The 16,181-nt window shown below is 47.4% G+C and overlaps 1 protein-coding gene across 2 annotated transcripts in view; it reads right to left on the reverse strand.

Moving 5' to 3' along the window:
- kalrna (kalirin RhoGEF kinase a) overlaps nucleotides 1-16,181 on the reverse strand; it is a 164,259-nt gene that overhangs the window by 3,753 nt on the left and 144,325 nt on the right. The window contains exons 41-67 of one of the 2 annotated variants that reach the window (XM_074695044.1): nucleotides 14,430-14,636; nucleotides 14,261-14,346; nucleotides 14,006-14,152; nucleotides 13,603-13,698; nucleotides 13,021-13,139; nucleotides 12,867-12,933; nucleotides 12,673-12,776; nucleotides 12,511-12,580; nucleotides 12,315-12,401; nucleotides 12,110-12,202; nucleotides 11,920-11,970; nucleotides 11,708-11,785; nucleotides 11,432-11,617; nucleotides 10,719-10,890; nucleotides 10,390-10,607; nucleotides 8,651-8,934; nucleotides 6,138-6,297; nucleotides 3,973-4,035; nucleotides 3,777-3,804; nucleotides 3,419-3,581; nucleotides 3,188-3,309; nucleotides 2,950-3,081; nucleotides 2,687-2,848; nucleotides 1,746-1,824; nucleotides 1,610-1,661; nucleotides 1,234-1,382; nucleotides 29-167 (exon numbers count right to left, since the gene is read on the reverse strand). In XM_074695044.1, the coding sequence (XP_074551145.1) occupies nucleotides 29-167; nucleotides 1,234-1,382; nucleotides 1,610-1,661; nucleotides 1,746-1,824; nucleotides 2,687-2,848; nucleotides 2,950-3,081; nucleotides 3,188-3,309; nucleotides 3,419-3,581; nucleotides 3,777-3,804; nucleotides 3,973-4,035; nucleotides 6,138-6,297; nucleotides 8,651-8,934; nucleotides 10,390-10,607; nucleotides 10,719-10,890; nucleotides 11,432-11,617; nucleotides 11,708-11,785; nucleotides 11,920-11,970; nucleotides 12,110-12,202; nucleotides 12,315-12,401; nucleotides 12,511-12,580; nucleotides 12,673-12,776; nucleotides 12,867-12,933; nucleotides 13,021-13,139; nucleotides 13,603-13,698; nucleotides 14,006-14,152; nucleotides 14,261-14,346; nucleotides 14,430-14,636 (3,314 nt within the window). The remainder of the gene's footprint in view (nucleotides 1-28; nucleotides 168-1,233; nucleotides 1,383-1,609; nucleotides 1,662-1,745; nucleotides 1,825-2,686; nucleotides 2,849-2,949; nucleotides 3,082-3,187; nucleotides 3,310-3,418; nucleotides 3,582-3,776; nucleotides 3,805-3,972; nucleotides 4,036-6,137; nucleotides 6,298-8,650; nucleotides 8,935-10,389; nucleotides 10,608-10,718; nucleotides 10,891-11,431; nucleotides 11,618-11,707; nucleotides 11,786-11,919; nucleotides 11,971-12,109; nucleotides 12,203-12,314; nucleotides 12,402-12,510; nucleotides 12,581-12,672; nucleotides 12,777-12,866; nucleotides 12,934-13,020; nucleotides 13,140-13,602; nucleotides 13,699-14,005; nucleotides 14,153-14,260; nucleotides 14,347-14,429; nucleotides 14,637-16,181) is intronic. The other variant, XM_074695045.1, reaches the window with a different exon arrangement.

The raw sequence follows: 16,181 nt of genomic DNA on the forward strand, positions 1-16,181 counted from the left end.
CCAGCGGGTCCCTAAACTCCATCCTCACCTTCAGATCCAGGTGAGCCACCCTGCAGGTGTGAAGGTGCTGCACTGCCTCCAGCGTCTCTTTGATGAAGAACGCCACCTTCTCCTCCATCAGCTCATCGTGGGCTGCAAGGTAGTCCAGCAGACGCCCATCCTCCAGCCTGAGACACACACACACACACACACACACACACACACACACACACACACACACACACACACACACACACACACACACACAGGAGATGGATGGATGGATGGATCAATGTGTTGTGGTGGGGTTAGAGGAAGACTTTGGGTTTAACAGAGAGCCGTGATCCTTGATCAGGTTTTGGTCTCAGTCTCTGTGGCTGTCAGAGAGGTTTTGTGGTGTGACGGTTTTTCAAGCTCCAAAAAGAGGAGAGATCAGACCACGACACTCACAGGTCCATGTGTCAGGTGTGTCAGGAGCAGGCCAGCTGACAGCCTTGGCTGGGCCCGAGACATGATCATCTAAGAGCTCTCTTCTGTCTCATGATTGCAGGCTAGCAGATGTTGTGTTTATGCCACAAGGTTTTTCTTTGTACTTCAACAACACACATGCCCACCTTCAAGCAGTGCAGTCTGCTTTTTCTTGTGGGTAAACTCACTTTTGGGGATGTTTGCCCTCTTAGGGCCTCCATACACTGACACATATTTGCCACATTTTATCTGATTTATACACCATCCACTGAAAACAGCTCTGAGACCCACTTCTGGGCCTTAGCCCACAGATTGAAAACCGCTGCACTAGTAGATTGTATTTGGGGCTTGATCCTTCCAAGATTGTTTTTATATCATGGACAATGCGTGATGCAGGAGACCTCAGGGTGAATTTATCATTTAGAAAACAGTGAGTGAGTGAAACAGTGACTAAGAACTGGACTGATGAAGAACAAGTGACCAATGATTCATCACTGTCCCTGTGATGTGCGTCTGTCTGCGTCTTTATGATCAAGTGTTTATGTGCACATTGGCTGCACTGCAAACTGTCAGACACCAATGATCACAGCCGTATTTTAAATGAATGGGGCAGCAGGCCTCTCGCGCATCACATCCCCGCTGTGCCCCCCTTGCCCAGGGCCCGGGACAACATACCTGTTTGTCACCCCCTGTTGGGTGCGTGGTCAGGAATGTCAGGTATTTCATGTGTGTCAGGTGCGTCAGGTGTGTAAGGTGTGTCAGGTGTGTCAGACATGCTAGACTCACAGCTCCAGGACCAGCATCAAACAGGTGGGGGACTCGTACGTATCCAACAGCGCCACCAGCTGGTGATTTTGCACATGTAGGAGGACATCAGCTTCATGGGCCACCTGCTCCTTTTTCTGCATCTTCTTACTCACAAACTTCACTGCCACCTGATCAGAGAGACACCACATTCAGGTCGCTCAGAGACCACAGGCAGGCTGCAGACCCAGACCCAGACAGACCCACAGACTCAGACAGACCCACCGACCCAGACAGACCCACAGACTCAGACAGACCCACAGAGCAAGACAGACCCACAGACTCAGATAGACCCAGACAGACCCAGATAGACACAGAAACATGAAAGTTACTTGGTCCCTAACAGGAGCCTGTGTACCTCTTTTTTTGTGGACTTGTTGAGACATTTCCTCACTACTGAGAACCGTCCTCTGGAGGGGGGAAAGAGAGCATCAGTTACACCCTGATCTGAACAAAAACCAGACCAGATGAAAAGCTGGTTTTAGTGTCTTTACCTTCCAATCTCACTGATCTGACTGAACATGGACTCAAAGTTTTCCTTCCACTGGATCCCGGTCCCGTCAAAACCCAAGTCTGCACAGAGAGTGAAAGGAGTGACTGACAATCACAACACAGATACACTGCCCGGTCAAGAAAAGTCGCCACCTGGATTTAATGAAGCAAATAGGTACCAGGCTCCTGTTGGATAATTACTGCATGGGTGGTTATCTTTCAGCTGGCAACAAGTTATTTAACTCCAACTGGTGCAATGAATTGCTTCACATTTCTAGAACAACCATGTGGAACGACACACCCCGTGGTCATAGACAAGATGTTAGTCTGTTTGAGAAGGGTCAAACCATCAGCATGCATCAAGCAGAGAAAACATCTAAGAAGATTGCAGAAACTACTAAAACTGGGCTCAAACTGTGAAAGAGTGGTTTAGGGAGTGTGAGACATCATTTTCACACATGGATTGGCCCCCACAGAGTCCAGACCTTAACCCCATTGAGGATCTTTGGGATGTGCTGAAGAAGGCTTTGCGTAGCAGTCAGACTCTACCATCATCAATGAAGATCTTGGTGAAAAATGAATGCAACACTGGATGGAAATTAATCTTGTGACACTTCAGAAGCTTATTGAAACAATGCCACAGTGAATGCTAAAGGCGGTCCAACGAAACATTAGAGTGTGTGACCTTTTTTCGGTGGCAACTGTTTTCTTTGGCCAGGCAATGTACATACAGTAAGAAGAGTGTGTGTGTATGTGTATGTGTGTGTGTGTGTGTGTGTGTGTGTGTGTGTGTGTGTGTGTGTGTGTGTGTGTGTGTGTGTGTGTGTGTGTGTGTGTGTGTGTGTGTGTGTGTGTGTGTGTGTGTGTGTGTGTGTGTGTGTGTGTGTGTGTGTGTGTGTGTGTGTGTGTGTGTGTGTGTGTGCGTGTGTGTGTGCTGACATACTCGTGCTGGCCAGCGTGACCATGTTGGAGGCCTCTGATGGGGGACCAACCCCCCAGCGGTTTGAGGCCCTGACTCTGAACTGATAGTGACCTCCAGGGATAAGTGTGTCGATCTGCACACACTCCTCTCGGCTGCTCGCCACCTGCTGCCACACCAAGGAGTCTGAGAGAGGGATAGAGAGAGGGATAGTGAGATACAGAGGGGGACTGAGAGGTGTGATCTCTCTCTGTCTCCATGTGTCCTAACAGCTCTCTGTCTCTCACCCTCCTGTCTGGACTCCACAGAGTAGCTGCTGACCGAGCAGTGAGCAGATGAAGCTGGAGGTGGCCAGTGGACTATCACCGCAGTGCTGCTGGCCTCCTGAGCCACCGGCCTCCCTGGGGCTGCTGGGATACCTGCAGCAAAGGCCCACAGTCAAACCTCAGGGTTTGGAAAGATAAGAAAGGAAAACCTTAGTCTGAGGAGTTTAAAGCTCTCCTCATTCACCCACGGACTCAGCACCTTGGACTTTGATAGAGGCAGAGGAGGATGCCGAGCCGTGGTCGTTCACAGCCACACAGGTGTAGATCCCCGTGTCCTGAGGCATCAGGTTACAGACCTTCAGCAGAATGTCCCCTGTGTCCCTGAGGAGGAGGAAGAGGAGGAGGAGAAGGGGAGGAAGAGATTCAAATGAGGGAATAAAAGGAGAGAGACCTGCATCCCTGCTGCAGTCTTCTGTTTAGTGTTTGATACCTGATGTCGATGGTGAAGCGGCTGTTGCTGGTCACAGGGTTCTGGTCTGGACCCTTCAGGGTAACTGAGGGTTTGGGTCGACCGCAGACTTTACAGCAAAGGACCACGGTCTCTCCAAATGCACAGACCACGTCTGACAGAGGGACAAGGAACTCTGGAGCCACTGTAGACCAACCCAATCCAACCAACCAACCAACCAACCAACCAACCAACCAACCAACCAACCAACCAACCAACCAACCAACCAACCAAGAAATGATCAAACAATTAAACATCATTGGAGCTGAGTCTGTCAGGTGGATATACTGATGCAGGTCTGATCAGAGGCTCTTCAGGTGGTGGTCTTCGTGTCTCTTACCTTCCTGGATGAAGTTTGGGTTTAGGAGCTGAAACACAGAGCAGGTCAAAGATGAGTTCAAGAAGTTTGAAAAGCTTTAATCTGATATTTCTGAACACTCAGAGACATAAATCTGTCCGTTCACTCAAACAGCTCCACCCTCGAAGCTTTGCTCCAACAGGTCAGAGTTCTGCTGTCAGACTCTGACTGAGCCTACCTCCATGCCCGACTTTGGGTCCAGGTCATCGTCACAGTCGGACTCGTCTGAAGTGTGAACGTCCTGACGGGGAAGACGTGTGAAGACAGGAAGTTTGGACCATGAGAGAGAAGAGAGTGAATGGAGGGATAAAAGAAAGAGAGGAAAGAAGGAGAAGAAATAGGGGAGAAAATTAGGAGAGAGGAGGAGAATGGAGGAAAGAGAAACAAATGCAGGGGTCGGAGGGAGGAGGCGAAGACTGATGTGGCCGAGTTAGTTGGACTAATTCTGACCTGAGACCTGGATCAATTTTTCTGCTTAATGCTCTTTATTCAGACTGTCTTCATATGAAATCAACTCTCTGCTTTCTTTTCTCTACCTCCTTCTCTCCCTCTCAGGAAAATCTGACCCTTTTTTTCATCCTGGGCGAATTTAACAGCTGAATGTTGAATCAGTGCAGATGGGCTTTAAAAGCAAAATTCTCTGAGTCTGTGTGAAAAGTGAAGCACTCCCAGCTTTTTTGGAGAAATCTGCTCATTAAAAGCTAATCTGACAGTTTTCAGGTTTCTGGGAGTTGGACTGATATAAGCCTCCAGATGTTTTTGATGTGTCAGATCGCAGAGAGAGACAGAGCCTTAACCAGCGTGTGATCAAAGAAAATCACACATTCGATTCATCCCAACAAGATACTGAGAGGGAGGGGGATGTACAGCTGGAGTTTCATTGACTGAGGCTCAAAAATAAAGTGAACAGTTTCATTCTTCATGTGTTAAACTTTGAAATGAAAGGATATTTTAAAATTTGATTTTTGTTAGTGAGTGATGTTATTTATGCACAAACAGGTGTGTGGGCTGACGTCAGCTCACAGAAAACAGAGAGGACAAAGAAAAGTCAGACTGGAGTCGATCTCTACTCATGCACAGGGAGGGAGAAATAAACCACAACACAAAAACCAAAAAAATCAAACTTTATTTTTCAATAAGTGCATCAAGAGGAAGAGGAACACAAATATCCAATCAGCTTCCAGGTTCTTTTTCTGTGGTTCTCAACCGCTGTGCAGAACTATACTCATCAAACTTTGAAGGTCCCATATTCAGCTCCTTTTCTGTAGTTTAATCTGGATCATTGATGTCTTCATGAAATGGTAGTAACATGTTTTGGTCCAAAAAGCCAATAAATCAAGCACAGCAGCATTGTTTCCAGGCTCTCATAGCCCCTCTGTTCAGAACGCTCTGATTTAGTGGGCGTGACCTTCATATGTAAATGAGTCACAGCTGATACTGCCCCGCTCTTCAGCGTCACTGAGAGCGGTGCCACAAGCTCCAACACACAATGTTTAGAAAACAGCAAAGCTCGTTTACCGTAACATTACAGGCTAAAACAACAGGCTAACCACAGCTAAGGTATCTGCTCCGGTGGACCAATCAGGACAGACTTGCTCCTGATTGGTCAAAAAAGGGAATTGCTGATGGCGTCAAACAGCTCATTTAAGGTTAGGATTTCACATTCACAAGCTCTACTAAGTACAGGTTTGGTCATTAAATGTCACATTTTGTGGGCTGGGAGCTGAATCCAAAGACCCACAAATTTAAGTAAAAGACTAATATAAAGAAAAATAAAGTGATTTTTGCATAATATGGGACCTTTAAGTGTATGCTTGGTTTTACAACTGTTTCATCACACATGAAACACTGTGATAATCACAGCTTTATAACAGCTCATCCTGCCAGTATGGCTCTGAAACCACTGGAACTGCTAAAGTCAGCCTGTCTGCAACTAACCTGGATGACCTCAGAGCTCCCAGCAGAGAGGAGCTGCTCAGATCAAAGAGCTGCATACAGTTATTACACTGGCTAATTCTCAATATGACCTCAGTATGACCTCAGTATGACCTCAGTATGACCTCAGTATGACCTTAGTCTGTCAGCTCCATGTGTCTGACTCTGCACCCTGTAACTTGGACATATCAGGACTACAGTCTACCCTCATGGTGCAGGTTGAGAACCACAGCTGGACTCAAACAGAAACACAGTGGCTGTGTGTGTTTGTAGGTGTGAACACACACACACACGCACACACACACACACTAGGGTTAAAATAAAACCAAGTGGGGCTGAGGGCAGGTGAGGGGTTTGGGCACACACACAGGACATCAGCAGCGTGCGCCTTCAGCCTGTGTTACTCACTTTGCCCTTGGCCCTGCTGGGCAGGGGGAGAGTGGGAGGGGGTGTGGTTTCTTTGGGCTTACGGAGGAGGCCGTTCTCCTGACCTCTGACCCCCAGCGAGGAGAAGTCCCTGGCTTCAGCGCGCTTCCTGGCACGCAGCGTGTTCCACGACAGAGACTTCCTGTACAGTACAGTAACAAGACACGTCAAGCAGCCAATCAGGGAGCAGATCAGGGGTCAGGTGAGTCTGGCTGCAGAGGCAGATTGGATATGACATCGCAACATCACAGAGAAGTGACGTTGGTCCAGTTAGAGTCTAATGATCCTCTAAGATGCAGTGACTTCCACTACAGAGCCAGTGAGTGTGTGTGTGTGTGTGTGTGTGTGTGTGTGTGTGTGTGTGTGTGTGTGTGTGTGTGTGTGTGTGTGTGTGTGTGTGTGTGTGTGTGTGTGTGTGTGTGTGTGTGCGCGTGCGAGTGTGTTTATCCTTTAACATGCCTTTCACAGAGTCAGTGTTACCTCAGGCTGCAGCCAGACTCCTCTGCTGAGATAAGATACAGGAGACGAAAGACAGACAGCAGAGAGACAGACAGACAGACAGGACAGCAAAGAAACAGCCTAACACACACACACACACACACACACGCACACGCACACGCACACGCACACGCACACGCACACGCACACGCACACGCCTGCAGAGAGTAACAACAGACAGGAACACTTTAGAACACAGGGATCCGGATCATTCTCTGTGCCGTCATGCTGTGAGACATGAGCCTGGACCTGTCTGTATCATCAGATGGCTCATTCAGGTTCAAGGTTTGAGTTCGCTCTGATATGTTTTAATGTTAACAGAATAAAAATCAAACCTCCAGACTGTCAAAGAGCAGAAGCTAAGACCTCCAGAGGACCAGAGGACCTTAGTCTGGGTTCCTCACCGACAGAGAGTGAGCAAACAGAAAGATTTAAGAAGAACATCTGAGATTTTAAAATTAAAGAGCAGTTACTATTATAAACAATAAAATTAGAAATAATCCAAATCCATCTTTTGACTGTCGAAGACCTGTTACCTGAAGCCTGTAGCTTTGGTGGAGTCTCAAACCGTGTGTTAGTAAAACTCAAACACAAAGACCTTAAAGGAAACTACAAGAACTCAAATTAACAAACATAAAGACAAGAACATGTGAGTCTGCTGAGAAATAACCCCATCTTTGATCTTTAATCTTAATCCTTAATCCTTAATCTTTAGCTTTAACCTTATCTTTAATTTTAATCTTTAATCTTAATCTTTAATATTTATTCTAGACTGGATCATTCTCCAGAAACTTCTCCCTGTTCTCTCCCTCTGTGAGTGTGTTGAAACCTCAATGACTCATCAGCACCTCCATCCTGTAGAGTCAGAGAACACACAGAGTAGCAGGCAGTTCATTGCAGAAACTACTAAGGCACGTTGGATGTTGTAGTTTATTTACAAATATTAAAAACTACAAACCGTTTATCATCATCTTTAGCCTAACGCAAAACAACAACATCACTGTCACGTGGCTTCGCTAGCTCATGCTCAAGTTCCCAAAGGTTTATTTTACATATATAAAGACATTTAGACTAGTCCACCAACAACAGTACAACGCAGACCGCTGCCACTGAAGGCAACATATTGCACAGCCTGACTTCATATTTCATCTTAAATAGTGCAAAAAGGTTTTTTTTTAACAGGAATGTTCCAGAGCCTCAGCTGAAAGTTTGGCTTTGTACAGTGAACTGCTGACATGAACAAAAAACAACATGAGGAGGGAAAGGATCAAAGTTTGTCCATGAAATCAAATCAAAACCAAGAAGAAGAACCAACAGAAACTTCTGTAAAGATTGCCACAGACAACAAAATAAAACTTCTCCAGAGCGGAGAATGGGGCTGAGTCCACCTGAATGCCCCAGGTGAGTTTTTCTTTCCAATAAGATCAAAAAAACAAACAAACAAAAAGACAAAACAAAACAAAAAAAGACGAAGGAAAAAGCAGAGTGTTAGGAACGGAAATAAGAGTCCGGTTTTTACTCCACACAAGAGTGCTTCTGCTCTTCAGAGTCAGCTACTGGACTACTATCCAGTCTATGTCTGATCCACGACCCTCAGAGAGCGTGTGTGTGTGTGTGTGTTTTCATGTAGTCGCCTCAAAGCCGAGACCTGACAATGGCTCAGAAATTAAACAGTCACTGCAGCAGCTTTATGGACCGTGAGTCTGTACCTTTTTATTTTAAACTCCAAAAAAAGAAAATCAGACGAGTTCAGACATAAACACTCTTCTGTGAGGTCCAGAGGGTCCTTCTTTGAGGAGGAGGAGCAGGAGAAGGAGGTGAGGAGTTATGTGAGGCAGTGAGGAGCTGAGGGAGGGAGCTGATTCAAAAACAAAAGCTGGACACAGACAGAGCGTCATCACCTCATCCCTCTCTTCCATTCCGAGTGCTTGTTTCATCCAGCATCCAGTGCGTCTGTCTGCGGGAGAGAAGTGCTGCGTGGGGTTTTGGGGACTTACTTGATGTTGTGTGCATCAGCCACCGCCGCAGGGAAAGAGGAAGTAGAAGAAGAGTCTTTGATGGACTTGGTGGGCGGGCCTAAGATGTGTCCCGGCACCCAGCCCTCTGCTGCAGGTGATTGGATGTTAGCTGGGCGGTAAACGAGGTACATGTTCTGCTGATTGGTTGCCAGGATCTGGACCGTCTCTCCCTGACTGACGCAGATCTCGTTCTCTTTGAGCGCCGAGTAGTCCTGAATGACCGTCATGGTGGAGGAGATGCCATTACAGCCGCCCTCTCGGTCCTAAAGGACAAGAAGAGGGGAGAGGATGGAGAGGAGGAGGAGGAAAACATGAAGAGGAGAGGAAGCAGAAACGACAAAAAAGAGAAGGAGAAGAGACAGAGTTAATGTCTGTGAGGATGTTACAACCAGTCCAAACCTGGGGAGGAGGAGGAGGAGCAAAGGGTGGTGGAGAAAGGCGGAGAAAGAGTGAGCATCAAAAACAGACGACAGGAAGGAAACAAAGAGCAGGTTCTGAGACTCTGCAGCAGGTATATCTGAGTGACTGGTGGAGACTAAAACCAGGAGCGGTGTTTGGAGAAACACAATAAGAGCTAAAGCAGAACTCTGGGTGATAGCGTCCTTCCTTCAAGGAAGGACAGAGTCTCCTCAGTGGGGCTAAGCTGAGCCACCTCCTGCAGACGTCCCATGGTTTCGGTCAAAGTGGGCCAGAGGAGCAGCTGGCTCTGTATTTATAACCCTTAGAGCTGGCTGCTACACCTGCAGTAACCCAGATTTAAACCTCTGCTTCAGGGGGAAACGCTCTGAGACAGCAGCAGAGGAACAAGAGCTTCATGCCCCAGTTCAGCCTCAATCCACTGCAGGCTGAGAGGAGAAACCAGAACCAGGAGCAGAGCAGGAGGAGCAGAAGTAGAGGGGGAAGAGAAGGGAGTCAGAGGCAGAGAGCAGGGGGGTGGCAGAGGAGGAGGAGCAGAGGGAGGGCAGGAAAAAGCAGGGGGGGGGGGCAGAGAACAAGGAGCAGAGAGTAAGGAGCAGAGAGTGAGGAGCAGAGAGTAAGGAGCAGAGTTTTTCATAATTCCGAATGAAATCTTTCTGAAGGACTTTTCTGAAAACAATAGTATACATGGAAAGGAATATTCCAATCTCTGGTCTACATGCGCCGCTACAGTCAAACAGAATAGTCAATGGGGCATGTGCAGAAAAACGTAAACATCACAAGATTTATCGAAGGCGGAGGACGACAGCTTTTTTATCACGGTGTTGCAATACTCCGTAGTGCGAGTGTCCATCCAGTCTTGAAATTATGTTCAGTTCTTCAAAGTTTGGATTAAAAGCAAACTTTCCTCCAGTGCTGACGGCTCGCTGCCATTTTTAGAATCGAGGAACGTCTCTAGTTGCGTCTTACGTCATATCTGAGCATGCGCTGAAAGAACGCACCCTGACAACTTTCTGTTTGAGTGGATACATGAAACCTCAATCTGTTTGGGGAAAGGAATATTCCACCCCTGTGAAACTGATTAAATGTCCATTCTGATTGGTACTTTTTTTTCAGAATGAGGTGTATACAAAGGTTAAATTCTGTCAGTTTGAGCAAATAAACCGAATGCAAGTGGAATATTTGGGTCCATGTGGCTAGTGAGGAGCAGAGAATGAGGAGCAGAAAATTAGGAGAAGAGAATGAGGAGCAGAGAATGAGGAGCAGAGAATGAGGAGCAGAGATTAAGGAGCACTTCTCACCCTGGATTCAAAACAAGAAGTGCCGCCATTGGAGGTAGACATCTTCATCTGGCTCCTCCCCCTTTCTGTCTCCTTCTCGCCAAGCCTCACTGCTGAGGACGGTCTGCTGTGAGATGACATGTTTGCTCTGTTCCCGGAAGATGAGCGGTTCCTGGTCAGTGAGGAGCTGCTGCCCGCTCCGCTTTTCTCCTTCTGGTACTCGATGGGAGACTGCAGAGCTGGAACCAGACACAAGGTCTCTGACCTCAGCCCACATGTGTGATGAACTCTGGCTTTCGTTAATATATCTGTGTGTGGTGGTGTGTGTGTGTGGGTGCACGTTTTCTCACCAGACAGGAAGTTGCTCTGAGCGTCCAGGACCTCCTGGATGTGTCGAACCCAGACCTGTTTGGTCTCAAAGTTTGCAGCCTGCAGAGTGAAACGCTCCGACGAGCCACGACACGACAAGACGAACTTACAGGGATCATTATCCACACTGTCCTCCAGACCCAGGTAGGAGATCTGAGGCCAGAGAGCAGGGTTTACACAGGACAGTAACAGTGTCTGACATCAATACTCAAAGGGAATCGATCTATGGATAAGCCCCACCCATAAACATGATGAGCCAATCATTGAGATGCAGAAAGTCACTTTTTCTTCAGTTTCATGATTTTTTTTCTGAGATTTGAAGTTTAAAAATGGTCTGACGTGTTCATGGGGTACATGTTAATACACTGAACTGATTACATCGAAAATATGAAGCGCGAGATCTGCACGCGAGGACGTTAGAGCTTTGTGGAGACTTCTAGGTGATATGTGATCATCAACAGCATCCTGTGAAATGTCTCCTACTGTGACACCCGCCATAGCACCTGTCACTGAACGTTCACTGTTTGTCCCAGTGAGTGGAGGGGGTGGAGCTTAGCCATGGGTCATGTATTTTCAGACACTGATAGAATGCTGGATACAAATGCAGTAACACAGAGACAGCTGCTGGTGATGGCTGATTCAGAGGGTGAGCTCAGTGACTGTGAGATAAAGATGAACTCTGTCCTCAGCTCACCTTGATGCTCTTCTTGAACTGGTAGCCTGGCGTGGATGATCCTTTCCTGAGCAGCTCACTGAAGATGACGATCTGCTCGAAAAGGAAAACCCGCCGCTCTTTGGAGCGCGACAGGACGCCAGCGTCCTGCTCGGTCACAAAGAAGGTTTCCTGCTGCAGCAGTTTGCCCTGGCTGGTCAGTTTCCCCTGCAGGTGGAAAACCCCATGGCTCAGTGCACAGGAAGTTACCATCTGTGAGAGCTAACCTCTACATCAGATCAGTGGAAAGACACACACCTCGTATCCCTGCAGCCGACCCAGGTTCATCATGTCGTTACACAGCTTAGGCACCTGAGACATCAAATCTACAGCTTTCTGAGAGAGACGCAAGAACAAATCCAACCCTGAGTGAGAAAGTCTAACTCCAACCTGCTTCATGCAAACAGAGAAATACCTGAAACTTTAGTCTCAGGTGGTCAGAGCTCAGGTTTAGGATCAGTGAGCTTTACCTCAATCTGCTCACAGTCCATGCCCGCCTTAGAGCTGTACTTCAGGAAGTCCTGCAGAGAAACCATCCATGATTCTCCTCACCAAATAAAACACCTGGGTATGACACCAATGCATGTGTGTGTGTGTGTGTGTGTGTGTGTGTGTGTGTGTGTGTGTGTGTGTGTGTGTGTGTGTGTGTGTGTGTATCACCTTGAGCAGCAGCTGGTACTTGGTGATTCTCTGGATGGGTTTAATGAGGAAGTCACTGATGGAGAGTCTGGACTGGATGTCCTGCTGGATCCCCTGAAAGACCAAACCAAAACCATCACAATCCTCATACAGACATGTGATTAAAGCTGCTCTGAATCATTTACACCAGAGAAAACCAGTTTAAACTGATTTAAATGACACTCACATCAAAGTAGGTGTCGTATTCTGCGACGATGAACTCAGACTTTGGTTTGTTCTGACAGTAAACCACGTACATGTGGAGTCTTCTTTCCTGTGACACGCAGCAGGTTAGAGTGGGGTTACTTTAGGTCAGTCTCACCATAAAACCATCATTATCATCATCATCATCATCATCATCATCCTCGCAGTGTTTGACTCACATGTTTGATGAAGAGCTCGGGGAGGTGTTCATGGTCTTCCAGACACTTCTCCAGCTCTCCGACGAAGAAACTGAAGAGAGACAGAGAACAGGTGAGGAGGGTTTGAACCCATCTGGACCGTACCCAACCCCTGAGCTTCCTGAGTCCTGGTTCCTCACTCACTCTCTGTGCCAGTCGTAGATCTGATGGATGTTCCCAAACACGATTTTATCTTTTCCTTTCATGTCCTCGGGGACACTCTTCTCCTCGATCCTCTTCATGAAGCCCTGCAGAGACGCAAAGATCGGGGACTTCAGGTCTACAGGTTTGTATCAGGGGGGCTACAGACCTGATCCTTCTTATAGAGGAGGTCTCACCTCCACCACGATCCCAAGGTCTTTGACGTAGTCCTTCTCTGTCTGTATGAGCTCATTGAGGACAAACCTGAGCAGAACAGAAGAAGTTTGTCTCTGTGAGAGGCTCCAGATTAAAGGGTCTGTGCAGACCTGGACCACACCCTCAACTACTCACATGCGTCCCCTCATCGCTTTGGCTCTCTGCTCCAGTTCAGGGTTTCGGGGCTGGATGGGGGTGGTTTGCTCAGGGGGGGAGAGAGAAGAGAAGCCTGGATACGCCCCTGGCTCCAGAGTCTGAGGAGAAGCATTAGGAGGAGCAGAAGGAGGAGGACAGAGGTTAAAGAGACAGTTGAAATCATAGTTTTCCTCTTACAGAAATTGCTCCTCTCTTTAGACACAAGTTCAGGGTTTAGAGTCACTGATCTGTCCCTCAGTCCTTTACAACACACACAACACACACACACATCTCATATCCTTCACCATAAGCGCAGTGACAGCAGGGGTCAGCAGAGGGCAGCAAGGCCTCAGTCAGCTGATACTAACCACTGTTTCTCTGAGCTGAACCAACACTCAGAGCCAGACATCTCCACACACACACACACACACACACACACACACACACACACACACACACACACACACACACACACACACACACACACACACACACACACACACACACACACACACACACACACACACACACACACACACACACACAGCTGATCTCTTCCTGAATGAGTACACAGTGACTTACCATCTTGGTTTTAACCAGTTTCTCTATGGCGCTAACCAGCTCTGTGGCGCTGGGCACCTCAGAGGACGACTGCAGAGATGTTAGCAAGGCCGAGGACTGAGAGAGGAAGAAGAGGAGGGGGAGGAAGAGAAAGAGGAGGAAAGCCAAAGCATGTTACACAGATGGAAGTGCAGAAGAGAAGTGTGAAGTAATGAGGAAAGAATAAAGAGGAGGAACGAGCGGTGAAGGAGAGAGAGCTGTTAGTGAGCAGAGAACAGGAAGCTGGACCTGAACCAGGACTGTGAAAAGCCCCTTTCTCATTTTATCTGTAAGAATTCAATCTTTCATCTGCTCAGTTCCCCTCTTTAATGAGTTAAGACCAGTTCCCCGTCCCTGAGGACAGATCTTTAGGATGGCGTCTCACCTTGTCATCCTGAGCTGACGGGTCTTTGATGATCTCCATGGGAGGAGGAAGAGGAGTGTGCGCCTCCTCATCCTGCTCCTCCTCTCCACCACTCTGCATCCCTGATGATGTCTTGGAGAGAAGGTTTGTGTCCTTACTAAGGACTCTCTGAAAGACACACAGAGACACACAGAGACATAAAAATCAGCTTTAAGCAGAAGGAAGTTTCACCCTAGGAGTCGTGCTCAGCGTCGTGCTCAGCATGATGTTGGTCACCTCACTGATGATGTCATCCTGCAGGTTGAGGTCGGGCTGTCCGAGGTCGATGCTCTTCCTGCTCTCCTCTCGTCCTGTTGCTGGACCTGTCAATCAAACAGTCAGCCAATCAGTTCACAGCTCAGTTCTCAGGGAACAGGATCAGACCTGAACATGGTCCCGGTCTCACCGCTCGTCTTCTGCTTGTTGTTGGGGAGCTTCTTCACCGAGCTGCCATGGCTGAGCCGGCGGACTGGACTCGTCAGCCACTTTCTGAGAGTGTTTCCAGATCTTTTGGGACCAGGGGAGCTGGACTGCAGAGAGCTGAGGGACTGCTGAGGCTGGAGGTTGGTCACAGACTCTGTCTTTCCATCAGCGCTGCTCACAGGGTAGTTCTCTGAATGAGACAAAGACAGAGAGAGAGCTACACGTCAGTCTACTCTGGTTCCTGCGCTCATGAAGGAGACAAACACTCATCACGGAGATGAACATGACAATGCAGTTTAGTTAAGGTTTACAGATGTAACTGCAGAGGACGAGCTGCCTCTTTGAAGCTGATCTCCTGGTTTTGTTTCAGCCAAACCTCCTGCTGAGCGATGAGACCTGATCTGAATGTAAAAACCCAGCCTACAGCAGGAACATCCATCAGTGCTGTCTGATGGTTCATACATGAGCTGCAGACATCTCCCCTCATTCAGAAAGATGTGCTTCACTTAGTCACGTCAATTATCATATTTGCGCTCTGACAAAAACCCACACGCATCCTCAAACACTAAATAACAGAGTCTGCTAAGCAGCTGCTCTCTACAATAATCATCTCTGATGGCTCAGTTTCTCTGCTCTCTCTGTTAAGTCCCCAAACAGTGACCAGGAGGAGTCTGTTTACCGGACTGTTCACCAAACTGTTCACCAGACTGTTCAACAGACTGTTCAACAGACTGTAAGCAAGACTGTTCATCAGAGTGTTCATCAGACTGTTCATCAGAGTGTTTATGAGACTGTTCATGATGCTGTTCATCAGACCATTTATTAGACCATTCATAAGACCGTCCATCAGACTGTTCATCAGACTGTTCATCAGACTGTAAGCCAGAAGGTTCATCAGACTGTAAGCCAGAAGGTTCATCAGACTGTAAGCCAGACTGTTCACGTTGCTGTTCATCAGACCATTTATTAGACTGTCTATCAGACTGTTCATCAGACCATTTATTAGACTGTCTATCAGACTGTTCATCAGACCATTTATTAGACTGTCTATCAGACTGTTCATCAGACTGTTCATCAGACTATCCATCAGACTATTCATCAGACTGTTCATCAGACTATCCATCAGACTGTTCATCAGACTGTTCATCAGACTATCCATCAGACCGTCCATCAGACTGTTCATCAGACTATCCATCAGACTATTCATCAGACTGTTCATCAGACTATCCATCAGACTGTTCATCAGACTGTTCATCAGACTATCCATCAGACCGTCCATCAGACTGTTCATCAGACTGTTCATCAGACTATCCATCAGACTGTTCATCAGACTGTTCATCAGACTGTTCATCAGACTATCCATCAGACTGTTCATCAGACTGTTCATCAGACTATCCATCAGACTGTTCATCAGACCATTTATCAGACCGTCCATCAGACTGTTCATCAGACCATTTATCAGACCGTCCATCAGACTGTTCATCAGACTGTTCATCAGACTATCCATCAGACTGTTCATCAGACTATCCATCAGACTGTTCATCAGACTATCCATCAGACTGTTCATCAGACTGTTCATCAGACTGTTCATCAGACTATCCATCAGACTGTTCATCAGACCATTTATCAGACCGTCCATCAGACTGTTCATCAGACCATTTATCAGACCGTCCATCAGACTGTTCATCAGACTGTTCATCAGACTTTTCATCAGACTGTTCTTTAGACTGTTCAT

The sequence above is a fragment of the Halichoeres trimaculatus genome, unplaced genomic scaffold (genome assembly GCF_033239565.1).
Source record: "Halichoeres trimaculatus isolate MK-OKI-2021-1 unplaced genomic scaffold, fHalTri1.1 fHalTri1_scaffold_19, whole genome shotgun sequence".
Lineage (NCBI taxonomy): Eukaryota > Metazoa > Chordata > Actinopteri > Labriformes > Labridae > Halichoeres > Halichoeres trimaculatus.